Consider the following 25,020-nt stretch of genomic DNA (forward strand, 5'->3'; position numbering starts at 1 on the left):
ATGGTGCAAAAACAAGTTACAGCTTATAATTGGTGTCCTTCCCAAGACAAAAGGAGAGGGTTTCATTCCTGCATTTGGGAGGAAACGTTCAGGACCGCAATCACAGTGAAGCAGAAAATCCTTCTGACACTGAAAACTCATTATGTCAGTGTGTTGTTCAAGCCTGACTTTACATCTGCAAAAGATTTCCAGGAACAGGAACATGTTTGGTCCAGAGAAGAGAAACAGTGCATCAGGCAATCAGAACATGGAGAGAATGATTAATGAGACAGACTTGGATTGGATTAAGCAGCTGCACTCACACCCATTTTTCCACAACATGAATTTAACAGAATGTCCAGGCTTTAAATTAACTTTCCATATCATTGTCATCACTAAAAATAATTCTGTTTCCTTAATCCCTGATGACATATCATAGTAATCTTATGACTTAATATGATACAATTCTTACTTGCAGTTCCCTTTAACTTAATTAAAAAGAATATGAAAATATACCAACATAATTAAAAGCACTGGGGGAAGAGATGCATCGCTCTGTCTCTCTTACACCTGTTTAAAGTTAAACCATGACCAGAATAGACTTTCATTAATTCATATTCAGTTTCATTAAGTCGCATGTCATTCTTTGTATTTCTTTGTCCGGTAAGTCAGTTACTATTTCTGTCCTTTGGTCAGCTGCTGAAAACCATGTCAAGTTCAGTGCCAGGAGCAACATGGAAGATCTTTAGTCCTTCAAAATAAAAGAACACAGCACAGTACAATAGAGGGAATATAATGTAAAAAATGAGAACCAGATTTTGCCATATAACACTATATAACTACTTGGCACCCACCTTTTTACTTATGTATGAATATCCATATTGTAATATATACAATAAATATTGTATTACATGTATCTATATGTGTCTCGTCCCCTATTTTTTGTTTCAGTTTATTTAAAAGCAGCCTAAATGTACACAAAAACACTGTATCTTTGCATTATTATAACAGAGTCATAGCTATGTTTATAAAAGCTCTCAGCCCCTGATATACAACCGAGTTGAAAAATGCAAGAAAATATTAATATACACAGTGTTCTTATGAATAGATTCGAGATTTGTTGTCATGCTTTTCGTGCTGGTATAATTTAAATAGAAAATACAAAAATAAAAGTTATTTAATAAAAAGTAAACATGGAGTGTAGTAACAGTAATAATACATTTAAAGCAAATACAAATGTAAAAACAAAACGTTATTTTCCAATTTATATGGAGAATGAATGCAGTAGAAGTTCTGTGTGTGGCTTTGCTTTAATTTGAAGGATCCTGAAGGAAGCAGAGTTCTGTTGTCATGAGAGTTGTGTTGACAGTGGTTTGCGAAGCAGCTGAGCCCTGCCCTGTTTATATTATTACCATTCATCAGCCTGCTGCTGTCAGTGAACACACACACACACACACACACACACACACACACACACACACACACACACACTCACACACTGACTACAGAGAACACACCAGTGGATCAGCATGTGAGCTGCTGCTGCTGCTGCGGACACAAACGCCTCATGGCTGATTTGAGGACCTTTTCTTGCAATGCAAACCTCCTGCTGATATGATTACACATGGATTATTATGGATGTGATATGGAGATGCTGTAAAGTCCTGCTGCTGCTGCTGTTGTTGTTGTGTGTCTTGGTGGAAGCAGACGTGAATGAAGACACGTCCTGTGATGGAGCGTTTGATGTTTACTTTGTGTTGGACAGGTGAGCATGTGATGAAGCTGGTGTTTTGAGGACACATTCATGCAACCCCACAGTCTTTGATTCACTTTTTCATCTCCATGTATGGATGTGTTTATCCGGCCATGCTCGCTCCTCTGCTGCTTCACTGCACGTTTGACAAGTTTATTTTAATGCTTTCGCTCTACACCGTAGAGAGTTCATATCATGGCTAAGCTCAGTGGGATGTTTGTTATCTGTCCAACAAAAACAAAATAGATAACTGAGCACATTTTCTATTTATAAACTTAGAAAACTGGCCAACACCTGTTCTGCCTTTATTATAGTTCATGTTGCTTTTGCATAAGGGCTGTTGTTGTCATATAACACTGTATTTATGTTGCTCATATAGAAAAAAAACCAAGCTGAATTTAAGTTTCTATAACTCTGAATGACTATAGTGACAATTCTGACCCGTCATACGTGATTTGCATGTTTATTATTTCAGTAAACATTATATTGTTTTGTCTGTTGCTTCTACATCGAGAGCTGTATATGTGAAAGTATAAAATACAACTTAAATGACAGAAAACAAGCTGTATAAAGTGATTTAACACTGATTATATATGATTTTGATATACATTCATTGCATTATTACTTTAATATTCAATATAAAATGTAATAATAACATTCGGGACATTCAATTTAAATGTGAAAAATGTATAAATTAACATGAAAAACACAGAATTTGTTGTTGAAAATACACATAATTAATGAAAAGATTGACAAAAACTGACAAATCAAGCATTTTCTACTTTTAGTTCCTGGTCCTGGAACCATCCTCATCCCTTTAAATGGTTTTAAATGCAGAATAATTGCTGTAATTTCTTGATACAATTTCTAAATGTGTGCTGTTAACTGACTGTGTCATACTTAATAATAAAAGATATGTATCTCAATGTGACTTCCCAGTGCAATAAAACATTTTTATCATCTCTTTATTAGTGAAATGATTTTTATCGACGTGTTGTTAAAATCGTAAATCCAAACACCTGAATGGTCACTGTGTTTGTGTTGCAGGTCGGGCAGTGTGTCGGGACACTGGCACGAGATCTATGGCTTTGCAGAGCAGCTCACCAACAAGTTTGTCAGGTGCCTTTGAAGTTAAAGGATGGGAATGCTTTTTATTCTTCTCCACCCTCTCTCGCGGATTGTTGTGGTTTTTATACAGCCTGGAGTCTGTGTATAAGTCTTTAAATTACAATACAAAAAGTAGTAGTATAGAAAGTAGTAGAAAAGTAGGGCATGTCTATTTTGGGGGGAGTAGACATCATCCATAGCCACCATCAACTGCTCCAAAACCTCCGCCTGGTAATGATGTTCAGGGTGTATGTGTGCGATATCTTTAGGTTTAATAGTGGGTTGCTAAATATGACGGAGCAAAACATCTAGCCAGATGTTGAAGGTGGTGACGACGACCACAACAGAAAGTCGTGCCTGAAGTAGAAGCAGGAAAGTCAACCTGACAGCGTTGGAGATTCAGTGGAGCAAAATACAAAAGTCTGCATGACTGAAATGCACTGAGTTGCTGTCATGTGCTTGGCTGACCAGATATTTGGAAATGTACTTGATAAAGTGGCTAAGGTCAGTCAGTTCACTCTGTGAGGAACATGATTGCCTTTCCCCAGAGTTCCAGAAGCCCTGGAACATTCCCAAACAGCATGCATTATGTTGACAATTGTCCTCGAGGAGTAAAATCCTATTTTTTCTCTTAAAGTTTGTGCTTCAGACAGATTTAATGCCTTTGTTCTGTGTGTTTGTGTTTCAGTCCCAGGATGAGAGTATCCTACATTGTGTTTTCAGCCAGAGCAGTTGTAATTCTGCCTCTGACAGGAGACAGGTGAGGACCTCGTCTTTCTCCTCTACCACAGAGACTGCTGTCTCATCCCTCTGTTTTTAAATTTACACTGCTCTGTCTTTGTTTTGTGAAGGTCGAAAATAGACGAGGGTTTGAAGAAGTTGAGCCAAATCAATCCTGCTGGTGAAACGTACATGCACGAGGGCATGAAAGCGGTAGGTTAAAGCCACACCAAATATTCAGTTTACTTTCAAGGATCTCCTGTAAATTGTCATCCAACGCATGAACAGAAGAATTCTAAATATGTAAATGTATATACTAATAAAAAGGTAAACAGAATTAATCAACATCTACATTTACATATCTGGAATTCTTTGTCTGGGGCCCACGGTTTGTGTAGTGGTTAGCGCTCTTGCCTTTGCAGCAATGCAGTTTGCATGTTCCCCCCGTGTGTGAGTGGGTTTTCTTCGGGTTCTCTGGCTTCCTCCGACAGTTCAAAAACATACAGATTTGGGGATGAGGTGAATTGGTCACTCTAAATTGACCGTAGGTGTGAGAGTGAATGGTTGTTTGTCTCTATGTGTGGCCCTGCAATGGACTAGTGAACTGTCCAGGGTGTACCCTGCCTATTGCCCTATGTCAGCTGAGATAGGCACAGCACCCCCACGACCCTCCGGTGGAGGATAAAGCGGTAGATAATGGATGGGATTCTTTGTCTTTTAAGGAGCACATTCATTGTTTTTTCTTTAAGTGTAAACAAAAACTTGTGGAATCTACCTTTTTATCTGTTATTGAACATGGAGATATGTTGTAAATGAATGCCTCTGCTCTGCTCATCATCTTCACATGCTGGATGTCATCTATCACGGGACACTGAGAGTCATTGCAAACACTGGTTCTTTTACTCAGCGCTGTGTTCTCTGTTCTAAAGCGAATCGGTCACCACTTTGCTATGTGTTTTTCTGCAAAACCATACTCTATTATCTTCTCTTTTTAGAAATGGAAATATGGAAGTTTTACTTTTTTGTTCTTTACAATTTAGTGTCTTTCTTTGTGGGGACCCTCTTTTTAAAGATGACACATTATTGTGATGCAATTTCACCATATAAATCCTCAAAGAGGTAAATGTGTGCATAGTGTAGCAAATAATTAACAGCTATATCTGTTGGTAGACTAATTACTGCTTCATTCCATTCATTCCCATAAAAAAACATCTCTGGGCCCCGACCCATTTTTTGGGAATCACTGATCTAGTTGAGAGCGCTGCTAAAGATTTTAAAGTCCAGGTTTTTTATGAGCCCATATCAGTTTTGTTATATTAAGTGTTTTTGGATCGAGTAACCGGGTTAAATAAAGACTCAATAAAAATAACTACACACCTGAAAACCTTCCACCAAATATGTGCTGCCTTTCTCTCGTCAGGTGTCGGAGCAGATGAATGCTCAAACCGCACCCTCATCTACCATCATCATCATTCTGACTGATGGAAAGCTGGAGGTCTACCCCTATGAGCTAAGTGTCCAGGAGGTAACTGTCTCCTCAGAGGACATTCCCCATCAGCATACCAGCGTTTGACTTGATTTATGGCTCCTGACAGAAAGACACTTTCAGTTTAAACACAATACAAGTGAAGAAAAGGGTTGAGTGGGTTTATTTTACTTTTGAGAATGGTTTATGAATGCTGAACTCTTGAGATTTTGCGGTCGTGAAAGCAAAACACACACTGACACATAAACATACTTGTCGAACCGCGTGCTCTGTTATTTTACCGAGTTACAAAACACCAAATAAAAGCTCCACGGGTGGACGTGTTGATCTTTGTATCATGTTAAGTGACGTTTAACAGTCGCTGCATGGAAGAAACAAACAGACATCACCGTTGAAATACAATAGAATAGACGTTAATAGTCCATCTGCTGCAGGGACATTTTTATTTCAGATAAACACGATTAAAGAATGTCAAATAAGGTTTTCTGATTTTCCCATCATCACTGACTGTGTCGTGTTTCCCAGGCGGACAAAGCCAGAGGCTTTGGAGCCAGAGTGTACTGTGTCGGGGTCATGGACTTTGACCACAAACAGGTAGAAACATCTAATGTTTATACTGTCTCTTCTCTCTTTACTTTGTCTCACTGGTTTCTGTCGTGCCGCTCTGTGAGAGAGAAAACACTTGCCTCGGTTACTGATACTGTTGGCCGTAGAAACACAGGGAGGTTTTTTATTTGTCTTTCTCTCTGTGTGTGTGTGCGTGTGTTTGTGTATTTGTGTGTGATGCGGTCATAAATTCAACAGGCTGTTGTTTTTGGGCCCAGATTTATGAACACATCCCCGTAGCCTTTGGCTTTGTCTGTTTGTGGTTCAAGTGAATGATGCTGAACAGCAGGCGGTTGGTGGAGATTTCTAGTTTTGGGGTGTGTGATGCATTTTGATTTATATTCCTAGGGCAGATTTTCATTGCAAATTTGAAGCTAGGTGCATATGCATGTATTTACTATGTGAGTTACTCCTTCTTTCTCCTCCCATTGTAGCTAATTGTTATCGTTTTAACATTATCATTATCATTTTTTAAATATTTTTTTTCAATCCATCATTCCTGCATGTGTTGTTTGTTTTATATTGTCCTGTATTACATTATTATCATGTAATGAATTTATATATAGATAAGCACTTTTACTGCATAAATCAGGACCAGAGGGCCGACAGGAGTCCACGGGTGCAAGTGATCTTCTGGTCTGCCTGCTTACTGAGTGACCAAGTGCACTCTGTGGTCAGGAGGAAGTCATTACATCACTGTCTAATTAAGTAATGCCAGACAAGCTTCCTGTTCTGCTGTCGTTAAAGCAGGAGATGAAAGCTGCAGCTCCATGTATTCACAGCTTTCATCTCCTACAAACTACAAGCTTTCGCTTCCTAAATGCACTGAACCAAAACCAGCAGACTGAAGCTAGAACGCGTGGTCAGTGTTTTTATAGAATATTAACATACACACATCAGTATCAAACCTCCTGTTTATCAACCATGTACAGAAACAAATGTTTTACCATTTTGGTCGTAGTTTAATGAAAGACTGTACAAAAACACAGAAAGCTGGTTTAGCTAGTCTTGCCCTCTATCGTCCTCTGTCTCTATTAGTGGTAATTGCAGCCTCACAACAGTAGTCCTTCCAGGGTATCCGCAGGGTCTTAAAAAGTCTTAAAAAGTCTTAAATCCAATAATTTGAATTTAAAGGTACAATATGTAGTATTTATGGGTTTAAATAACCCAAAATCCACTTTTTTATACATATTATGTGCTCCTGCATTGTCTAGTCGCTAGATTTTGTTTCATTTTCGTAGTGTTTCAAAAAGTCATGTTAAATAACATGACCGCGGACCACGGTTGCATAGCCACTGTTAGCAGCGAGACGCCATGTTTCTACCGGAGCCTGTAAGGACAAACGCGAGAGAACAAAACAAGCGTCTCTTTACTTGTAGCGGAAGTCCCGCCTCCTCTCTCTCCGCTTCGTCTGCTACGGCCGCGGTAGCTCGCCCTCTCCCTCACCTCACGAACCTCATCTGCTGACACGGAGAAAGACGACGAGGACGACATTTTACCAGCTGTGGATACCGTAGCGCTCAAGGAAGGGAGGGGGTGAGCAGAGCAGCAGGTCTTTGTTGTAAATTTCAGCCTCTCCTCTAGATGGCACTATAAACTACTCATTTCCCCTTTAAGGCCTTAAAATGTCTTAAATTCTCCTAAAATCTCATAAGGTCTTAAATACAATTTTGAAAGGTCTTAAAAATCTATTAACGTTATTTTTATACAAAGCATGCATTAACTTCAGTCTCGCGTTGAAGTGTTTCTGTTTTTGAGATTGCGATAACATAACTACAACACGGAACTAAAGTATGCCACCTGTGCTGCCCGGTGAGAATTTATCGAGCACCACTAGCTAGTGTGCTGTGCGCGCGCCGCATTGTGTTACAGCTTAGCATAGCAGCGGAGAAAACTTAATGAAAGCCCACAGCTAAGCCGAATGATTTATGGCTCAAATTTTCCTTCATGTCTTTTGTACTTTTTTGCCAATATGGATTTGAAATTGGTCTTTAAAAAGTCTTAAATTTGACTTGTTGAAACCTGCAGAGACCCTGTCCTTCATTTCCTCGTCTTTATGACTTATGAATAAAGAGGCAGAGCTTTTCTGTGTGTTTTTGTATTCTGGGTAGATGTATTTTCAGGGACAAAGTAAGCTAGCATCTCAGCTAGCTAGCAGGAGATAAAAGCTGCTAGAATCTCAGCTAGCTAACAAACCAAAGGCAGTAGTGTAAAGCTGCCGAAATGCTCCGCAGCTGGGAGGAAACACCTGTAGTTGGTATTATTCCAGGAAATCCTGGCCTGGCCTTGATACGAGCTCACAATTTCTCAAATTAGCTGCTTGTCATGTGAGAGTATTGCTGAAAGTGAGCAGAGTTTATCCACCTGTGTGACGTCATCTGGAGAATGCTGATTGGTCATTGAAAGAAACTGTTTTCTGTCTTTACTTCATAATTCTAGACTACAAATGTTGATTGAATTTCACATTTATGTTTTTCTCCTAGCTTGCTGAAATCGCAGACAGCACAGATCAAGTCTTCCCGGTTTTGTCGGGATTTCATGCCCTCAAAGACATCGTCAACTCGGTGAGGTCACATGTCATGCAACGAGTGTGACTTTGTGCAGCGTGAATACAGACCTTTAACTCCAGCTCTGTGTGTTCACACAGATCCTGAAGCAGTCTTGCACTGATGTATTCACCATCGAGCCATCGAGTGTTTGTGTGAACGGTAAGTTTGAGGTCAAGACGTGTACATGACAGAGTTTATGTTTGCAGAAAATTCAATTTTTTTTTTTTTTTTTAAACATCTCTGCAGGACTCATCTGCCTAGGCTGGTTGTGGTGAAAGAAAAATAGTAATGTTGTTATTAATTAGTAATTCATAGCAACAGCAGCACATATTTTGATAACAGTTTAATCCTGATAATATTAAGTCATAATAGCCTCATATCTGGATCCTGCAGCCCTGGTAATGATTAAAAGAATGCAATATGGTATCAATATCAATTTCTTGACTTTGATACTAATTCCTGAATGATGCATTTAAGAAAATACACTACATATTACAATACATTTATTTATCTTTATATCTTGCTCAAACACAGGTGTTGATGAGATTAACTCCTTAGGTACCAAAACTTTAGTATTTTTAGTTATCAATATTAAATGATAAAGAGGAACTTCGAACCCTAGTCACCAATACCTGCAGATCGAGGACAGAGAAGTTAATAATAATAATGATTTATATTTTTTTCTATAAGCCAATATATGTATAAAATGCAGGTACAGTTCTATAATGTTAATGTATTGATGTGTTTGTCCAGAGTCGTTCAACGTGGTGCTGAAAGGCAGCAGCTTCAGTGGATCCAGGAGGACAGACAACATACTCTGTCTCCTCACCGTCAACCAACACACACAGAGTCAGTAAATATACTGTAAAGTATGTCTACACTACATTCAAACCTGCAACTGTTGTTTTGTTTTAAAGTTCACCAGTAACGCGTGCTACGTGCTCACTTGCTACTGCGATGCTGGTTGGTAATCATGTGAAACGCAGATACAGTGTGCAGACCTCTGTGCTGCAGTGGAAAGTCAGAGTCATGACGTCCAGGCACAAACAGTGGCTGCTTTTTATCGACTCCGAGCCACAGAACAGAGGAGACATTATTAAACAGGGAGCAGAAAGAAGGAGGACATGTTGTCTCTAGTCTATTAATGGATCAATAGAGACAGAGTCACTGCGAGGACATAATACATGACAAAACTCTATCATTGCTTCCTTAATCTTACTCTCTTGTTTTGATGTCTTGTGCTCGAGGGTTTTTTCAGTTTTTTCTTTTGCTTTGCTCTGTTGCTTCAGATTTTATTTCCTGTTTGTTGCGAAGCTATCCGTTGTTTCATACTTAATCTACGTGGACTAGGCCTACGCAAGTTGTAACTAGCGGTGTTTGTTGTGAACTGTCCACGGTCTCTCTCTGACGTGAGATTCCATGCAGAGCAATGAGCTAGTAAAGTTAAGCAAGAAAGAGCAAATGACGTACCTTGATTTTGAGGAAATTGGTCCTAGAATGTCCTTGAATTTGATGTCAACCAAATGTTATTTACTTGATATCAAAGGCAATTGAGTTACGTTAAATTTGTATTATTTGTATTTGTAAATACAATTAAAATATTATGGACATTAAGGTTCTTTTGGAACCCAACTCCAATGTATTTGAACAATACGTAGCTGTTTTTCCAAGTAATAAATGAATATCTCCCAACTTTTACTGCATATAATTTGCTGCATATTCCTTCTAATATGACCTGCTGCTCAAACTAATCTCAATCTAGTCACACATTAACTCAGAGTTACTTTACTTAGTATTAGTGATATTATTACTGTTTTGTTAACTGTAATCCCTTGTAAATTCATGTATGTATTCATGTATGCGTGTATATTATTTCAACATATTGTGTACATATAACATCACAACGTATCTCCTCATTCATCATTTTGTAATCTCAGACGTACAAATGTCACAAAATATATCTGTTAGTTCGTACAAACCATTTATAATACAGGGTGTTTATTTTGGGGTAATTATTTCCCAGTATCTATTCTATAAATTGCATATTTGACATTGTATTGTAACATTCTTGTGTATTTCTTCTTCTTCCCCGCAGAGCAGAGGCCGACAGTGGTTAAAGACGGGTATCTGCTGTGTCCCGCTCCCACTCTGCAGGAGGTCGGAGAGTAAGTCGAGACAAACACACAAACGCATATACTGTGTGTGATTGCACCGTGTAATGTAATGATCGTATAATCACAGCGTACCACTCTGGTTGTTATGATTTAACTCTGTGAATAACCCGGAACCACAAGAATTTCATAACACAGAGCAAAGAAACCGCATTCATGTGTTGTGTTGCATGATTATTGTTATTGTCATTTCGGTTCTAGTTCTTGTCTGTTTTGTTTGTTATGTAGCAAAACCAATTTTGTTTTACATGAATTATTACTAGATTTAAGGGTATTAAGAATATGTTTGCACCATCACAGAATATGGAGACACGAGACAAGAAAACCAAATATTTTTTATTTTTAATGCGTTTGTACAAACATACTTATGGGTAGGGTAATTAATTACACACACTGCACCTTTATCTCTACAGGCTTTATTTTCCCTGAAACTTTACAACATAAAAACACCACACACTGTAGTGTTTGTGTGTATTTGTCACCTCTTTAGGACCTTTTTTTTTTGTGTAAATACTAACCTTCTCACGACCAGTAGTCCTCATAGAGACCAAAACCTGGTCCTAATGAGATCACATACTCATTTCTGATTATGTGGATAAGTTACGGACTAAGCTTTTAATAATGTTCAGGTAAAGATTAGGGAGAGCTCTTTATTGAGGCTGTTCATATGAATCATTTCAGTGTCCTGAGAAGAATAGTAGTGTGTGTGTGTGTGTGTGTAGGGGTGTGTGTGTGTGTGTGTGTTCTTGTACTTGCGGCATACTGAGGACCAGTGAGGGTTTTTAACCAGTGAGGACATTTTGGCTGGTCCTCACTTTTTTTTCATTGAAATCACTTCCTTAGGTTGCTATAACATGCTATACTCAATTTGTCAAAAAAAAATCACATTTTGGACGACATAGTATAGTATGACCTTTTTGTCAAATTTTGGACCAAATTTTTTTTGTCAAATTCTTTTTTATTTTGGTCGACATAATATGATGTTTTTGTAAAATGTTGGACCAAAAATTAAAAAAAATCGAAAAAGTTTTCCAGCCCTTTTTGCCCTGCAGACATTAGTAGTTCTATATAGATGTCATTCATGAAGTAGATATTTGTAATTGTGTTGATTTATTAAGTGGAAATGCTGGTCCTCACTTTGTCAGCAGCCCAGTCCTCAGTATGCAGCAAGTACAAGAATGTCTGTGTGTGTGTGTGTGTGTGTGTTCTTGTATTTGCGGCATATGGAGGACCAGTGAGGGTTTTTAACGAACAAAGTGAGGTCATTTTTACGGCGTGAGGACATTTTGGCCGGTCCTCACCTTGTTTTCATTGAAAGCACTTCCTTAGGTTGCCATAACATGCTTTGTAAAAAAAAAAAATTGGACGACAGTGTAGTATGACTTTTATGTCAAATTTTGGACCAAAAATTTTTGGTCAATTTTTTTTTGAAATTTTGGTCAACATATATGACCTTTTTGTAAAAATTTTGGACCAAAACTGTTTTGACAAAAATTTTGCTAACAATATATATTTGTAATTGTGTTGATTTATAAAGTGGAAATGCTGGGCCTCACTTTGTCAGCAACCCAGTCGTCAGTATGCAGCAAGTACAAGAATGTGTGTGTGTGTGTGTGTGTGCGTGCGTGCCTGTCCGTAGGAGGCTGTGAGGACAGTGTTTCAAACATAACATAATGTAACATGAGGTAGGGTTAGAATTGGGTTTAGATTAGGTGTTTAAATGTGAGGGTTAAGGTTAAGGTAAGGGGAACGCATCATGAGTGTACAAGAAGCTGGAGAAGTTTTTCATGTGTGGGTGTGTGTGAAACCGAGAGAGAAACAAGAGCAAAGTTTGCAGTAAAATCTGGTAACGGCTCAAAGTGTTGGATGAACTGAAGCCAGTCCGACCAAAATATCTCTGTGGCATTTAGAGAGTGAGCCAACCCCGGATTTAACTTCACCCACTTCAAACAGCACCCGTTCTCTCTCTGTGTGTCTCCTTATCTGTCTCCAGCCACCCTGCTCGTCTCACCCACTCACTGTTTGATCACCGATCAGGGACAAAACTAAAATAACATCTCAGCTTGATAGTTGGAGTCAAACAAACAACAAACTTTTAAAGGCAGACGGTGAAATCAGGACAAAAATATGAAATGCATGGACTTTCTTTTACTACGATTCAGTGATTTTGGCAGAATGAGAGAAGTTAAGTCATTGATTCCTCTAACATAAGCCTTTAAAACTGAACGAGAGAATATGAGAGAAAATAATAGAAAAGTATAGCAAGAACATCACTGAGGTCAACACACAAACTGGCTGGAAAAACTGATTGGAAGCACTGGGTATATATGGAGCTGTGGTTGATTTTGAATGAATCTCAGGTGTGCAGGGGATTAGCCACGCCCCCACAGCACACCTGCCACACACACACACACACACACATACATATACCACAAAACCTCCAGAATCAAGATTTGACCAGCAATGTACAACTGGAAGCAACTGGAGGCTCCTATTTTATGATACCAGCTATCAATCACACTAGTGTCCACCCATATGTATATTACACTCTATTTTTTTTTTTCTAAATGGACACAAAATTGACATTTTACTCTATTAATGGGGACCTCACACTAGTTTAGATTTAGACACATTTAGACCATTAACTTATGTTGGGAAATGTTAAGAGATGTTGAAAATGAAGTGAGAAGTAAAACCATTTTCACAAAGACTTCAATTTAAACAGGTTTCTTTTTGCCACCAGGCGAGTCGCCACCTAGTGGCTGTTCAGTATATTGTTCCTTGGTTGGCTTCAGCAAGGAAACCATTTATGTATTTATTTTTTATAAATATTGTATATATCAATCTGATTAGTCTTAATCAGGAGAGTGTGAAGTTATTTGACGATGTTTTGAATATAATAGGTATTTGCTTTTATTTAAAAGGTACATACAGCTTTAAACTTGTCTTCGAGGCTGCGATACAGACGTTTGTGTAGCAATCGTTTCTTCATTTGTTGCTGTGGTTTTTTGTAAGTGATTGTGTTGTGTGATAATTCACAGATCAGTTGAGGTGCTGGTGAGTCTGAACAACGGACAATCTTTCATCTCCACTCCCATCACCATCCATGCCACAACATGTGTGAGTTTCGTTCATAGAGGACTGTATATGTTCAAATATTGTATAAAGTATTATTTTTTTGGGTTTTTTGTACGTTAAAATGTCAAACATTTTAAAGTGTGTTTCATTTTAATTAGTGTATATTCTTCTGGGTGTGGTTTTCATATAAGCCACTATATATTATATTTATCTTGTGTGTGTTGACTACAGTCTAATGGGACCTGGGTTCTCTGGTTGCTCTTGGCTCTGTTGCTGTTGCTGGCTCTCGTGTTGCTCTGGTGGTTCTGGCCTCTTTGCTGCACAGTGGTGAGTCCACGCTTTGTGTGTAATTCAGAAGAATGAACCACAATTTACTACTATTTTTTTTTTTTATGGAAGTAGCCAGAGTTTCTATAGTAACAGTCCCTCATTTCTTACAGGTGATCAGAGACCCACCACCATCTCGACCGCCTCCTCCTCCACCTCCTGTCATTGTGAGCGAACATTTTATTTTTAATTTTTTTTTTTTATATGTTTTGGTTTTTAAAAGCTTTGATATTCTCAGCCTCCAGTGGCAAATCAAAATAAAGTTATAATCATATTTGTGTGGTTGTTTTTAAGGAGCTGGAGGAGGATCTCACACCCAAACACAGGTGGCCCACAGTGGATGCTTCATACTACGGAGGCAGAGGACCTGGAGGAATCAAACGCATGGAGGTAAAATAAACACACAGATAAAAAGTAAATTGACACACACATTTGATACTGTATCTGCCGTTTGTATTTACTTTAGGTTCGCTGGGGGCAGAAAGGCTCCACAGAGGAGGGGTCACGGCTGGAGAAAGCCAAAAACGCTGTGGTGACTGTGCCAGAGGAAGTGGAGGAGCCCATTATACCCCGACCCCCACCAAGACCTCCTCCAGTGTACAGCCCGCAACCACAGTCCAAATGGTACACTCCCATCAAGGTGAGACCTCGTCAGTGCTTTTCAAATTAAAAGCCCTTCACATTAAGTTATGCTGGGAATTGTAAAAGAAAATACAGAATATGATTTGACATTGTTTGACCTTTAGGGGCGTTTTGATGCGTTGTTGGCTTTGCTGAGAAGACAGTACGACAGAGTGGCAATCATGAGGCCGACACATCAGGATAAGGTAAGAAATAACGCTTGGGAATCTCTTCTAATTTCTTGAATTTATTAAAATTTGCTTCACAAGGCTCTGATTGGATTGTGATATTGATTTACTTTTCCATACATCGTTTTGCTTGATTATGAAATATATTTTCCACAGAACAAATGCTGCAAATGCGCTTTTAATTTAAAATTACCTCACAGTGCAACTGTACAGTTCAGCCGTAAGGTGACAATTTTAATTTAAACCTTAAAAACCTATTAGTATTTTTGGTTCTAAATCCTCACACTCATAGTCACGCAAGGCTATTGCACTCAAGTCTCACGTGACCTTGATAGTCTCGAGAGATTTGCGCAGATGATACAGGAAATGGCATAAACTAAAAGATTGATAAAAGGTGGATTTTCTGAATCAGTATTGCATCTTTCAAATGAAGATCAACACCATTAAGAAATTGATTTTTATGAGCTCATTAGAAAGTGGTTCCACCCTCTTCTCTTGACTTCCCAGTGACTCGATTAGATAAGAACAAAATAACAAAGCCCAGTTTCCTGTCTCTTATTATCTGTTATTACGCAGCCAATTATTGCATCAGCTCTATTGTTAATATTCACAGTCTGTGCTTGCATAGGGCGTCACCAAACAGACTCCACTCTTACAGGATTGTTTAATTCTTTAAATATTGACTGATCCATTGTAGAAGATTTGGCTTCATGTTTTGTCCACTTGTGTGCAAAGCATTCCTGATTCAGGCGTAAAAAGAGAAACAACTGTTCCTTCAGTCCTTGTTTTTGCTGTGTTTTTCTTTCATGAGAAATTATGTTGACTTGTCGCCAGATATTGGATTCCAATTCCATTCTGATAAATGAAAACATGACATGCAGCACATGTGCTGTTTCATCTAATGTGATTTCTTTTTTTTTTTTTTTTTCAGGGCCGCTGCATTAACTTCACTCGAGTTCAAAGTCACTGATGTTCTTACACGAGGATCAACACTTTTCATTTTATGCCTGTTTTTGGACACAGATGACTTGACGTGTACACACACAGAGATCAATGTTGGAATGTATATTGTAAATAAATGTCTTTTTTTTTTTACTTAAAAACCAAGTCACACCAGCATGTGCAGTAATTTTGTTTATTTGAAAGAAAAATATATAATTCTCTTTTTTTCACAAAGACCGTCAGTACAAGTACCCTGACCGGCGACGACACAAATGATACACGATAAAAAAAAAAACGATTGAAAATAAAAGCATACGCGAGAAATACAAATATAAAATACATGAACACTTAAAAAACATAGAAATGTAGCATCACTTCCACTCATACGTAGATTTTAAATGACATCAGTGTGTGTCTTAAATCAAAACCCAAACACTTTTTCATTTCATTTCACTTCATACATCAACTGGTGCGTTAACGAAAAATAGCTTACCAACACAGAGCCAGCCAACCAGCAACAAGCTCACGGTGACACATCGGAAAAAGCACGTAAAAGAAAAAGAAAACACTTTTTGTCTTTTTAAGCCTTCTGATACAAAATACAACTTAATACTGTAAAGAGCGACGCCTTAAAATAGGAGTCAATAAAAACCTATGATACAACACACACACGCACGTCACACTCACTCAAGTGCATTTGATTTCTGTTGCATGATCATCACGAAAAGTAGCGTCACAAATTCGCCAGTAAGAGTGTCGTTAACAACCAAAACTGAGAGAATATGAGGCTGATGTAATCGATGAGTAGAGTTGCAAGAGAAATAGCAAAAAAAATAATTTGACGACCAAGCAGCAACGACGTGTCTAAAGCAGCTGTGGGCCTGTTATTTATGATACAGAGTCAGTGTTGGAGCTCGCCTCGCCTCGCTCTCTGGTTTCTGACTGCCAGGAAAAACACAAACAAAGCAGTGCTAACGTTGTTCAGTTAAACCAATGAGGGTTAAAAGGAAAAGAGCTCCATCTCCTCCATCCTTCGGCCATGATGGAGGTCGGACAAAATCCATACACATCTGAGCGCCCTCTGGAGTCTTCTAATGTCGAGTTAAGTGCCTCAGATTGAGCAGATGAGGAGGAGGAGGAGGAAGAAGAAGCACGCAGTTTGTAATCCACACCAGAGATCTGAAGCTCCTCATGGGAATCGTCAAATTCAAAAATGTTTTCAGGCCATGAGGATGCACACAAACGTTGGTTGTGATAAGACACAAGCTCCCAGGCTCTCTTTCATCAAGCACAAGCCCAGATTATCGTCTCCTGTTAATCTGCCGGCCCAGCTGCACGTCGTGTGAATGTAAAATGTTGTAGCTTGAAGGAATTTTTGTAGTTTCATAAACACTCGTTTACAAGTCTATAGTGTTTCCTCTTACGACCGATTCTCGCGATGCAGAAGCGAAGATCTGAAAAACAGAACGAAAACAGGCAGCGTTACTACTATACTGTACTATAATACTGTTCATTTATTGATTCATCTGTGTTAAAACAGTGGCGGTTCATTTCACTTTGTTTCCACACCCACCTGAGAGACCTGCGACTGTCTTTCTCCATGTTGTTCTCTGGCCCTTCGCTCTCATACGAGGCCAGGTGCAGCTCTGCAGCGACAAAAAACAAGACAAGGTCTGGTGAGTTTTTGACTCATTTCGAGACGTATTTGTACATACACTACCATTCAAACGTTTGGGGTCACTTAGAAATGTCCTTATTTTTTAAGGAAAAGCTCTTTTTTTTAATGAATATAACATTAAATGAATCAGAAATGCACTCTATACATTGTTAATGTGGTAAACGACTATTGTAGCTGCAAACGTCTGGTTTTTTAATGAAATATGTACATAAGTGTGTAGAGGCCCATTTCCAGTGTTCTAATGGTACATTGTGTTTGCTAATTGCATTAGAAGGCTATTGGATGATTAGAAAACCCTTGAAAACACTTTAGCTGGTTCTTTGAAGAAAGCGAAATGATTATTTTGAATAAAAATCATTATTTCTAATCTTGTCAATGTCTTGACTATATTTTCTATTCATTTTTCAACTCTTTTGATGAATAAAAGTGTGACCCCAAACGGTAGTGTAATGGGAGGAGACTGAATAATGGAGAGGAGGAGCTTGTCTACTGACCGTCTTCAGTGTAGACCGGCGTGGTGACGAGGTACTGGAGGATCCGCCGGTCTCTGTCGAACGGACAAACCACCTGACGCCACACCAGGAACTCGCTCACCTGCTTTGCCAGCTCCCAAAGTTTCTGTTAAAACACAAAATACGACACACTTCAATTGACGCCAGAATAAAACATCATAGTTGTAATGTATGACATGGAAATCTTATGTCATCTAAAAGGAAATTTTACTAAGAGGGAAAAGTAATAGCATCTTTAGCCACAAGGGGGCGACAACACATCACATTCAGCAGGGACTGAGTTAACCTTACTGTACAACAACAATACCACGTCATAATAATGAACTGACCTCAAAGTTGATGTGTCCGTTTGCCAGTCTGCTAGAACAGCCTTCATTCAGGAAGTAAATGTCTTTAATCAGGAGGCTGAAGAAAGGAATCACAATCTGGAGAAAAAGGGAACATAAAATAGATTTAGATTCACATTTTACATTAAAATGCATTTGTTTTACTTCAAGGAAGAATCCTCGGCGTTCGCTCACCTTCTCCTGGCTGCTGTGAGCCGTCTCAGACCTCTGGGTGGCGCCGCGGAGAGCCGTGCGGTAGTTGCTGAAGTTGCTGGACGGGTCCATCTGATGCTGCATCATGAGACCAGGTAAAGATAGAGAGGAGACGTTGAGTAAACACGAGCTAAACATACCTGTAATAACAAATATAGGTTTGTACCAGTGCTGCTTTTCTCACCTCCAGGATTTCAAATTTGTCCGTGTTGACTTTACTCCAGGTTTTCTTCAGTCTGGCGATTGGACTCATGTTCATCCCAGCTGAGAGACAAAGAAAGATGAAAAAAAAATTAGTTTGCAACACTTTTTTGATGATTTTTAATATTATATTTTTGGTTATTTAACATATATGAGCCACAGTTTAATCATAGTGACTTATATTAAACACCAATCTGTGTAGAAGTGGTTTGTGACATTAATCTCCATGTGCTTTATGTGATAATCTGCACTTTTTGAGGAAAATTTGAGCACATAACTCCATCTGTACTACATTACCCACAAACTACCTGTCATTCAGACAGTGTGTGTGTGTGTGTTTTGTCTGCTTTTAATTATGTGTGTTCTTGTCGAGCACTCACTGATGATGGCCATGAGGGAGTTGAAGTTGCCGATGTTGAAACACTCCTGAGCCACGTCGATGAAGAACTCGATGATGCGCGCCCTGTGTTTCTTCTTCACGGGCTAAAACGAGAGAACGTGACAGGAAGTCAGTCAAAGTTGTTATGTAACAAAAAAAAAAACTAAATCTGATTTCTGCATGTTAACTTTAAATGTGTGACGTACCATGCAGATCTCAGTGGCCACCAGGAAACTGAGTCTGTTGAACCAGTTGACGTAAGCCTCCAGGTTACTGGTTTTACGCTTCCGGAAGAAACCCTGAAAAAAACAACAAAAACAAACGTGTAAATACACAAAAGTAAGTTAAGTTTTTTTTTTTTATTCATCTGTCTTTCTATTTGGGGTTCTTGTAAGATTCAGTCTCTCATTGCTTAAGAGGTCATAGCCCCCCGGTGGGCCATGGTGGTACTACAGCTACAACTATATAAATAAAGTTTTTGATCTTTAGTTTTATAGTTAAGCTCCATACAACAGTAAAATATGTAGTAAAGTAAACAATTACTACAACAAAGCTGTGACAGTGATAGTGTAATACTCATAGTATTACAAATACTATGAGTATTACACTATATACTATGATTTGTGTGTACATGGTGCTATTGATAATGTTAATGTCTAAATAATGACAATTATAATATAATTAATGTAGTATAAAACATATATAAAATGAAATAGCCATATCAATGTTGTGCATCGCACATAGAATGAACCAAGCATAAAAAAACCACAATGATGTGGGATTATGGTTTCGACAGAGAGTGCTGACACGTCGAGATTTGAAAACATTCAACTTTGCAGGTTTTTCCCAGAGCTTTCAACGACATCTCACAGTTTTCCTCTGTCCTCAGAAAATGCTGTTTTTATCACAGTACTAAGAAAATGTCCTGACGCACGACAACACAAAACATCACTGAGGAAATCAATAGAACATTTGCCAGTTAATCACACACTTAATTCTGTGGTTTTTTTGGACACATTGTCGTTTAATAGTGATGAGAATATCTGAATTGTGATTTTCCTAACAGCGCTGTAATAATAAATAACGTTATTAAAAGTAACAATGTGATTAACAGGCAGCTGCTGTTGTGTAATTTCCTCTGCGAGCGGATCTTTGACAGGCGTCACACACCCACACAACGTTTGGACCTGGACGCCGGAGCCTGTGACGCGTCCATTGTTATTTTCACCTCATTTACATGTTTCTTTCTCTGTGGTCAACCTGTTCTGCCCGAGGCTCTTGTTTTTCCTCTCTTTTTAACTCAACAAACACCATAAATAAACTTGACTTGGCCGTGGTGATGTAATCCCGGAGATTCACAGCTCTGCTTATACGCTTACACAACAACTCGGCAGCCCACTCCACTTCAAAACCTCCCTTCAACACTCCAGAACCCCTTACGCTGACTCAACCGCTCTTCTATACAAAGTGGGGCTTATGTAACCGGTGCGCAAAAAACCACCAGTGGAACGGAGATGAAGCGGCGGTCACAAGCACCAGCTGAGAGAGAACTGTTCTCAGGAGGGGAAAGTGCCCTTCAGATACACTAAGATGTGCGTAGATGACTGTTTTTTGTTGTGTTTTAATGAAAACACCAGAAAGAAATTCACTTTTTTGTTTATCTGCCGGAGAGATCTTTTATGTGGTAAATTAAGTTCCAGCGACGCTCAAAGCAGGAGAGAATATGAAGACACTATATCAAAATAATACAGACGAGAGCCTGTGTTATTCCTTTGCTGCACATAATCCTAAACAGACCTCACTCCGTCACTGTCTTTGCGCATAAAAAAATATGTGTGCTGCTGATTTTGACTCAAATTAGACTCAAATTAGAACTAGAATGAAATTACCTTTAACCAGCCAGAGAAAACGCAAACAAAACCAAAACAATAAAAAGTCAAACTGTGACAGGCTTGTGAAGAAAGTGAAATAGTGTGAGAAGAAGAAGAAGCTGAGGGAGAGTAAATTAAGTACATAAGTACCTTATGGTTCTCTAGAGGATCCTTCATGGCAAACGTTTGGATGAACTCTTCAGGGCCGATGAAACTCAGTCTGTCCTGAAGGCAGAGAAGAGAGAGATAAAAACATTAAAAAGTCATAAATAAGACAAAGAGGATTAAGAAGACCAGGAAATGTATTAATGTACATAAAAGTGTGTCTTTTAAATCCAACTTCTGTTCACTCCTCACCAGTTCGATGTGCGTGAGCTGCTGAGCGAGGACGAAGGGGTCGTCGCACACGCTCAGTATGTCGCTCCGCTGGCCCGACGCCTGTTTGCTCTTCAGGGCGGCGGGACGCTCGGCGGCCACGGCGTTCAGCGCCGACACGGCCTCCTCGTACTGGCCGAGCGCCGACAGGCGCTTGATCAGGCGTTGGGTCATCTGCTGCATGGCTCGCCACGAGTACTGGAAACGAACGTAACAAAACTTAAAATGTGGCGCGTAATACTGCGTCAAGTCATTTTTCTCTAATGCAATTTGCAGCTTCGTAATGAAAATGTAATTGTGTAGTAATAAGATCTGTTATAATTCACACTAAAACCATGTTATTTTTTAAAGTTATATCTAGGTACTAGCATTTACTAAAGGCTACACTCAGTGTAATAACATCAAATGTGCTTATTAGCTTTTTATAAATTTGATATTTATCTTCCTAATGTTAATATCTATCTATAATAGCTATTACTTGTTGATTACAATAGATATACTATAATATTACTTCCCTATTACAATTATTATCAGATGAATACCATGTACTTTTGCTGTACAGTAATATAGAACAGAACTCTATATCTAGTTGCGATCAATATAATATACATGTATACATAGCAATTTTATTTTAATATTTTTAAATGGTATACAACATAGAACAACCAAAAACTAGACGACTACGTTGGAGGGTTTCACAAATTTGCTAATTGCATTGTTTCACAAAAGGAGATTTTGTTGATTGGTGATCAGAAAAATCTGAAACCATTTGCTATTTATCGCTAATCTATTTCAACTAAGACTTATGAGAATGTCATTTACTCTGCAGATCTCAACACAGTTATTATATAATCCACTCTGAGTGGTATTTGAATGCAGCAAAGCCATGGGTGTTGTGTTAATCCCCAAAATAATCCAGCGTCTGGTGTCACCAAAGGGCCAAAAATTTGTTGTTTTTTTATCACTATATTGTGAGAAAAAGCCTCTTTAGCTATATATTAGCCCATGATTTTCTTGTATAAACACTTTTCGTGTGAGTGTAGCTGCAGCGGACGATGTCCCGACACTCACCTCGTCGCCTCGGGCCACGTGGTGCGTCATGTCCTTGAGGCAGCGCATCATCCTCTCGTCCCTGAAGTCATACGGAAACGTCTCCGTCCATTCGGTCAGCAGCTGAACCAGCTTGGGCGCCACCTCGCGGAAACGGATCTAAAAAAAAGCATTACAAGTGTCAGTGAAGCGTACGTCAAATCATTTGACGAAATTTACGAATGTAATCTGAAATCCTGAAACCTGCTGACCCCTGCGCGTCTTTCAGGACAAAATCCTGGGATAATTTTGTCATTTGCTTGCTTTATTGTCGTTATTAAATGTGCTCCTTTCACTTTAATTTCCCCCGGTGTCACTTTGACTCCCGTCCCTGTGTCCAGATTGTCTTTGCTGATTCAAATGTCCATAAATATTTTGTCCCACAACAGAATAACAGAAGCCTGCGTGTGCGTGTGCTTCTGTTCTGTGGGTGAGAGAGTGACACCGTTACTTAGATACAGTGGGTGTGAGTTTGTGTGGGCAAGAGAGAGAGAGAAAAATAATTATAACTCTGCGTGAGTGCATGTGTGCGTGTGTGTCTGTGTAATCCTCCCACCTTATCCAGCAGGGCGTCTCCGGACCGCTGCTGCTCCACACACAGGTGACAAACCCTCGTCATGAGCTCGTACGGGTGCAGGAAGAGGCGTGAGCTCAGCAGGAAGGTGAAAACATACGACCTCTAAAGATGAGGACACAAAGAAGCGGTTAGAAAACAACTCAGGACCACGGAATGTGATTTACACTTTTCCATTTTCACTTAAAAACACTTTAAATTGGCTTCGGATACGTGTGCCGTCCACGTTACCCGCACGTTTTATAGCCACAAAAACAGACAAGTTTAAAAAATGCTGCTGCTGACTCTGACTGTCTTAGTTTATAAACTCCAGGCTGCATTTAAGGGCAAATTGGATATTTACTCACATGGATCTGGCATTTTGGAAGCCCTAAAAAAAGCTATTTTTGCCCAGAGGGGAAAAAAACCACCCTCGAAATGCCACCCTGGACTTTTTTTGTCCAACTTTGGTTTGGTCAGACAAAAACAAAAGGCCTATGGAGACGACGACGCAGTTACCCGCATTCACTTCCTGTCTGGGTTGTTTTTGACTATGAGCTCTGATGAAAAAGCTCCCTAAACATTTCCAGTTCCTCGCAGAGCTGTAACTAACAATGATTTTCATAATCGATTAATCTGTCGATTATTTTATCATTTCGATTAATCCATAAAATGTCAGAAACTGTTAAAAAATGTTGATCAGTGTTTGTCAAACCTGGAAATTACGATTTTCTCGAATGTCTTGTTTTGTCCACAAACCAAAATTATTCAGTTTTTAACGATTTCTTTGTTATGTTAATCATGAAAAAAGCTTCAAACCAATTAATCGTTTATCAAAATAGTTGACGATTTATCGATTAATAATCAATTATTTGATTTTTTTTTTCAGCACTAAAACTAAGCAAACTACTTCCTGTTTACACGTTTGCCCAGTGTTCTGATGAACTTACATCGGGGTAGTAGTCCACTGTAGGAACTAGGTGCTGGATCAGAGCCTCAAGGGACGCGGAAACCAAACTGTTGTCATGGTAACACATCTCCCCATAGCTTGCCGTGATGCCATGTCCGTAAAACCGCGTTTTGCCCGGGGCGGAGTTGTTCCGACAGGACTGCTCGCTGCTGCTGCCGCCGCTGCTGCTGCTGGCCGTGGTGGTGGTGGAGGAAGTGTGGCGGTGCGCGCGGCCCGGACACGAGCTGCTGTGCTGCTGAGGGCTGCGCGGCTGCGGCGAGGAGGAGGAGTAGGGGTTCTCCGAACAGCTGGTGGTGTTGTTGTTGTTGTAGTGGTGGTGGTGGTGCTCCTTCGTCGCCACCGAGGAGACGGAGGAGCTGCGGTACGAGCAGTGGGGCTGCGGGATGTCGTAGGGGTTTTCGGCGGCCGAGTAGCCGCCGCTGTAGACATGGTTCTCCTTGGAGGGTTTGGGGGCGGTGCCGCTGCGATACGGACTGTGGGGCTGAGGATGGTTGTTGTTGCTGTAGGGCACGCATGTGCTGAACTTGCCTGCGTATGGAGTTGTGGGAGGCATGGTGACCTGCAGAGGAGACACAAGGACATGGTTGACATTGGGCAACATGAACACATTAAGTACTACACTATTAATCAACTGAGAAATTATTAATAGATACTATAATCAGATAGGGGAGTCTGTTTATGATCAAACAAATTTGGTCCATTGTAGAGCTGAAACAATTAATCGATGGATCGATTATTAATTATCAACTATTTTGATAATCGATTAATCGGTTTGAAGCTTTTTTCATGATTAAAACAAGATTTCTGATTTAGTTTTAGCTTCTTAAATGTGAATATGTTCTGGTTTCTTTGCTCCACATAACAAAGAAATCATTCAAACTGAATCATTTTGGTTTGTGGACAAAACAAGATGTTCGAGAACATCGTCACTTCCAGGTTTGATCAACATTTTTTAGCATTTTAAGCATCAAGTGATTAATCGTGAATATAATCGACAGATTAATTGATAATGAAAACAATCGTTAGTTGCAACTCTAGTCCATTGTGCATACTTATTGGAATTCAACCCTCACTGCTGTTGAAAATCCCAGTGTGGTCTGATCATGTTTTTGTTGACAGAAAATAAACAAACACACACAGCTGCACTTTTTTGTGAATCAAAAAACCATGACTACGGGTTTCTCGGCTAACTGTTTATTACTGTGTGTGATTGTGTGTGACTCAGTCTGCCCGTCCTCCAACACGCAAAGCTGAGACTTAGAGGTGTCTGAGAAATAACTACACTTAATCACATAATGTTACCCCTCCTCTGTTTACTGTTTTGGC

At 39.4% G+C, this 25,020-nt stretch overlaps 2 protein-coding genes across 3 annotated transcripts; one reads left to right on the plus strand and one right to left on the minus strand.

Annotated features, from left to right (window-relative positions):
- The first annotated feature begins 1,453 nt into the window (after positions 1 to 1,453).
- LOC310938050 (anthrax toxin receptor 2-like) lies at positions 1,454 to 15,702 on the plus strand. Of its 2 annotated transcripts, XM_083902448.1 has the most exons (17): positions 1,454 to 1,744; positions 2,780 to 2,851; positions 3,528 to 3,599; positions 3,691 to 3,772; positions 4,980 to 5,084; positions 5,571 to 5,639; positions 8,135 to 8,215; positions 8,299 to 8,359; positions 8,954 to 9,049; positions 10,296 to 10,365; positions 13,413 to 13,491; positions 13,681 to 13,776; positions 13,890 to 13,943; positions 14,071 to 14,166; positions 14,243 to 14,416; positions 14,523 to 14,603; positions 15,517 to 15,699. In XM_083902448.1, exons 1-17 carry the CDS (start codon positions 1,614 to 1,616, stop codon positions 15,553 to 15,555), a joined length of 1,458 nt encoding a protein of 485 aa, XP_083758574.1. In that variant the 5' UTR covers positions 1,454 to 1,613; the 3' UTR covers positions 15,556 to 15,699. The 2 variants fall into 2 exon arrangements, with proteins under 2 accessions (XP_083758574.1, XP_083758575.1); XM_083902449.1 differs by lacking the exons at positions 4,980 to 5,084; positions 5,571 to 5,639 and having other exon boundaries at positions 15,517 to 15,702.
- Positions 15,703 to 16,851: 1,149 nt separating this feature from the next.
- Positions 16,852 to 24,247, minus strand: LOC310938048 (ras-GEF domain-containing family member 1B-B-like; the record flags this gene model as incomplete). The annotated part of the gene is made up of 13 exons (XM_083902446.1): positions 16,852 to 16,981; positions 17,101 to 17,173; positions 17,700 to 17,823; positions 18,047 to 18,142; positions 18,239 to 18,334; positions 18,441 to 18,520; positions 18,838 to 18,940; positions 19,043 to 19,135; positions 20,858 to 20,932; positions 21,065 to 21,280; positions 22,154 to 22,291; positions 22,728 to 22,850; positions 23,675 to 24,247. The coding sequence occupies 13 exons, from the start codon at positions 24,245 to 24,247 to the stop codon at positions 16,948 to 16,950; spliced, it is 1,824 nt and encodes a 607-aa protein (XP_083758572.1). The 3' UTR covers positions 16,852 to 16,947.
- Between the last annotated feature and the right edge of the window lie 773 nt (positions 24,248 to 25,020).

The sequence above is a fragment of the Microchirus variegatus genome, assembly GCF_963457635.1.
Source record: "Microchirus variegatus genome assembly, chromosome: 16".
Classification (NCBI taxonomy): domain Eukaryota; kingdom Metazoa; phylum Chordata; class Actinopteri; order Pleuronectiformes; family Soleidae; genus Microchirus; species Microchirus variegatus.

Coding starts and splice junctions, on each gene's coding strand:
- LOC310938050 (XM_083902448.1), top strand. CDS start 1,614: ATGGATGTGATATGGAGATGCTGTAAAGTCCTGCTGCTGCTGCTGTTG. Junction 10,366..13,412: donor ACTCTGCAGGAGGTCGGAGA/GTAAGTCGAGAC, acceptor GATAATTCACAG/ATCAGTTGAGGTGCTGGTGA. Junction 13,492..13,680: donor CCATCCATGCCACAACATGT/GTGAGTTTCGTT, acceptor TGTTGACTACAG/TCTAATGGGACCTGGGTTCT.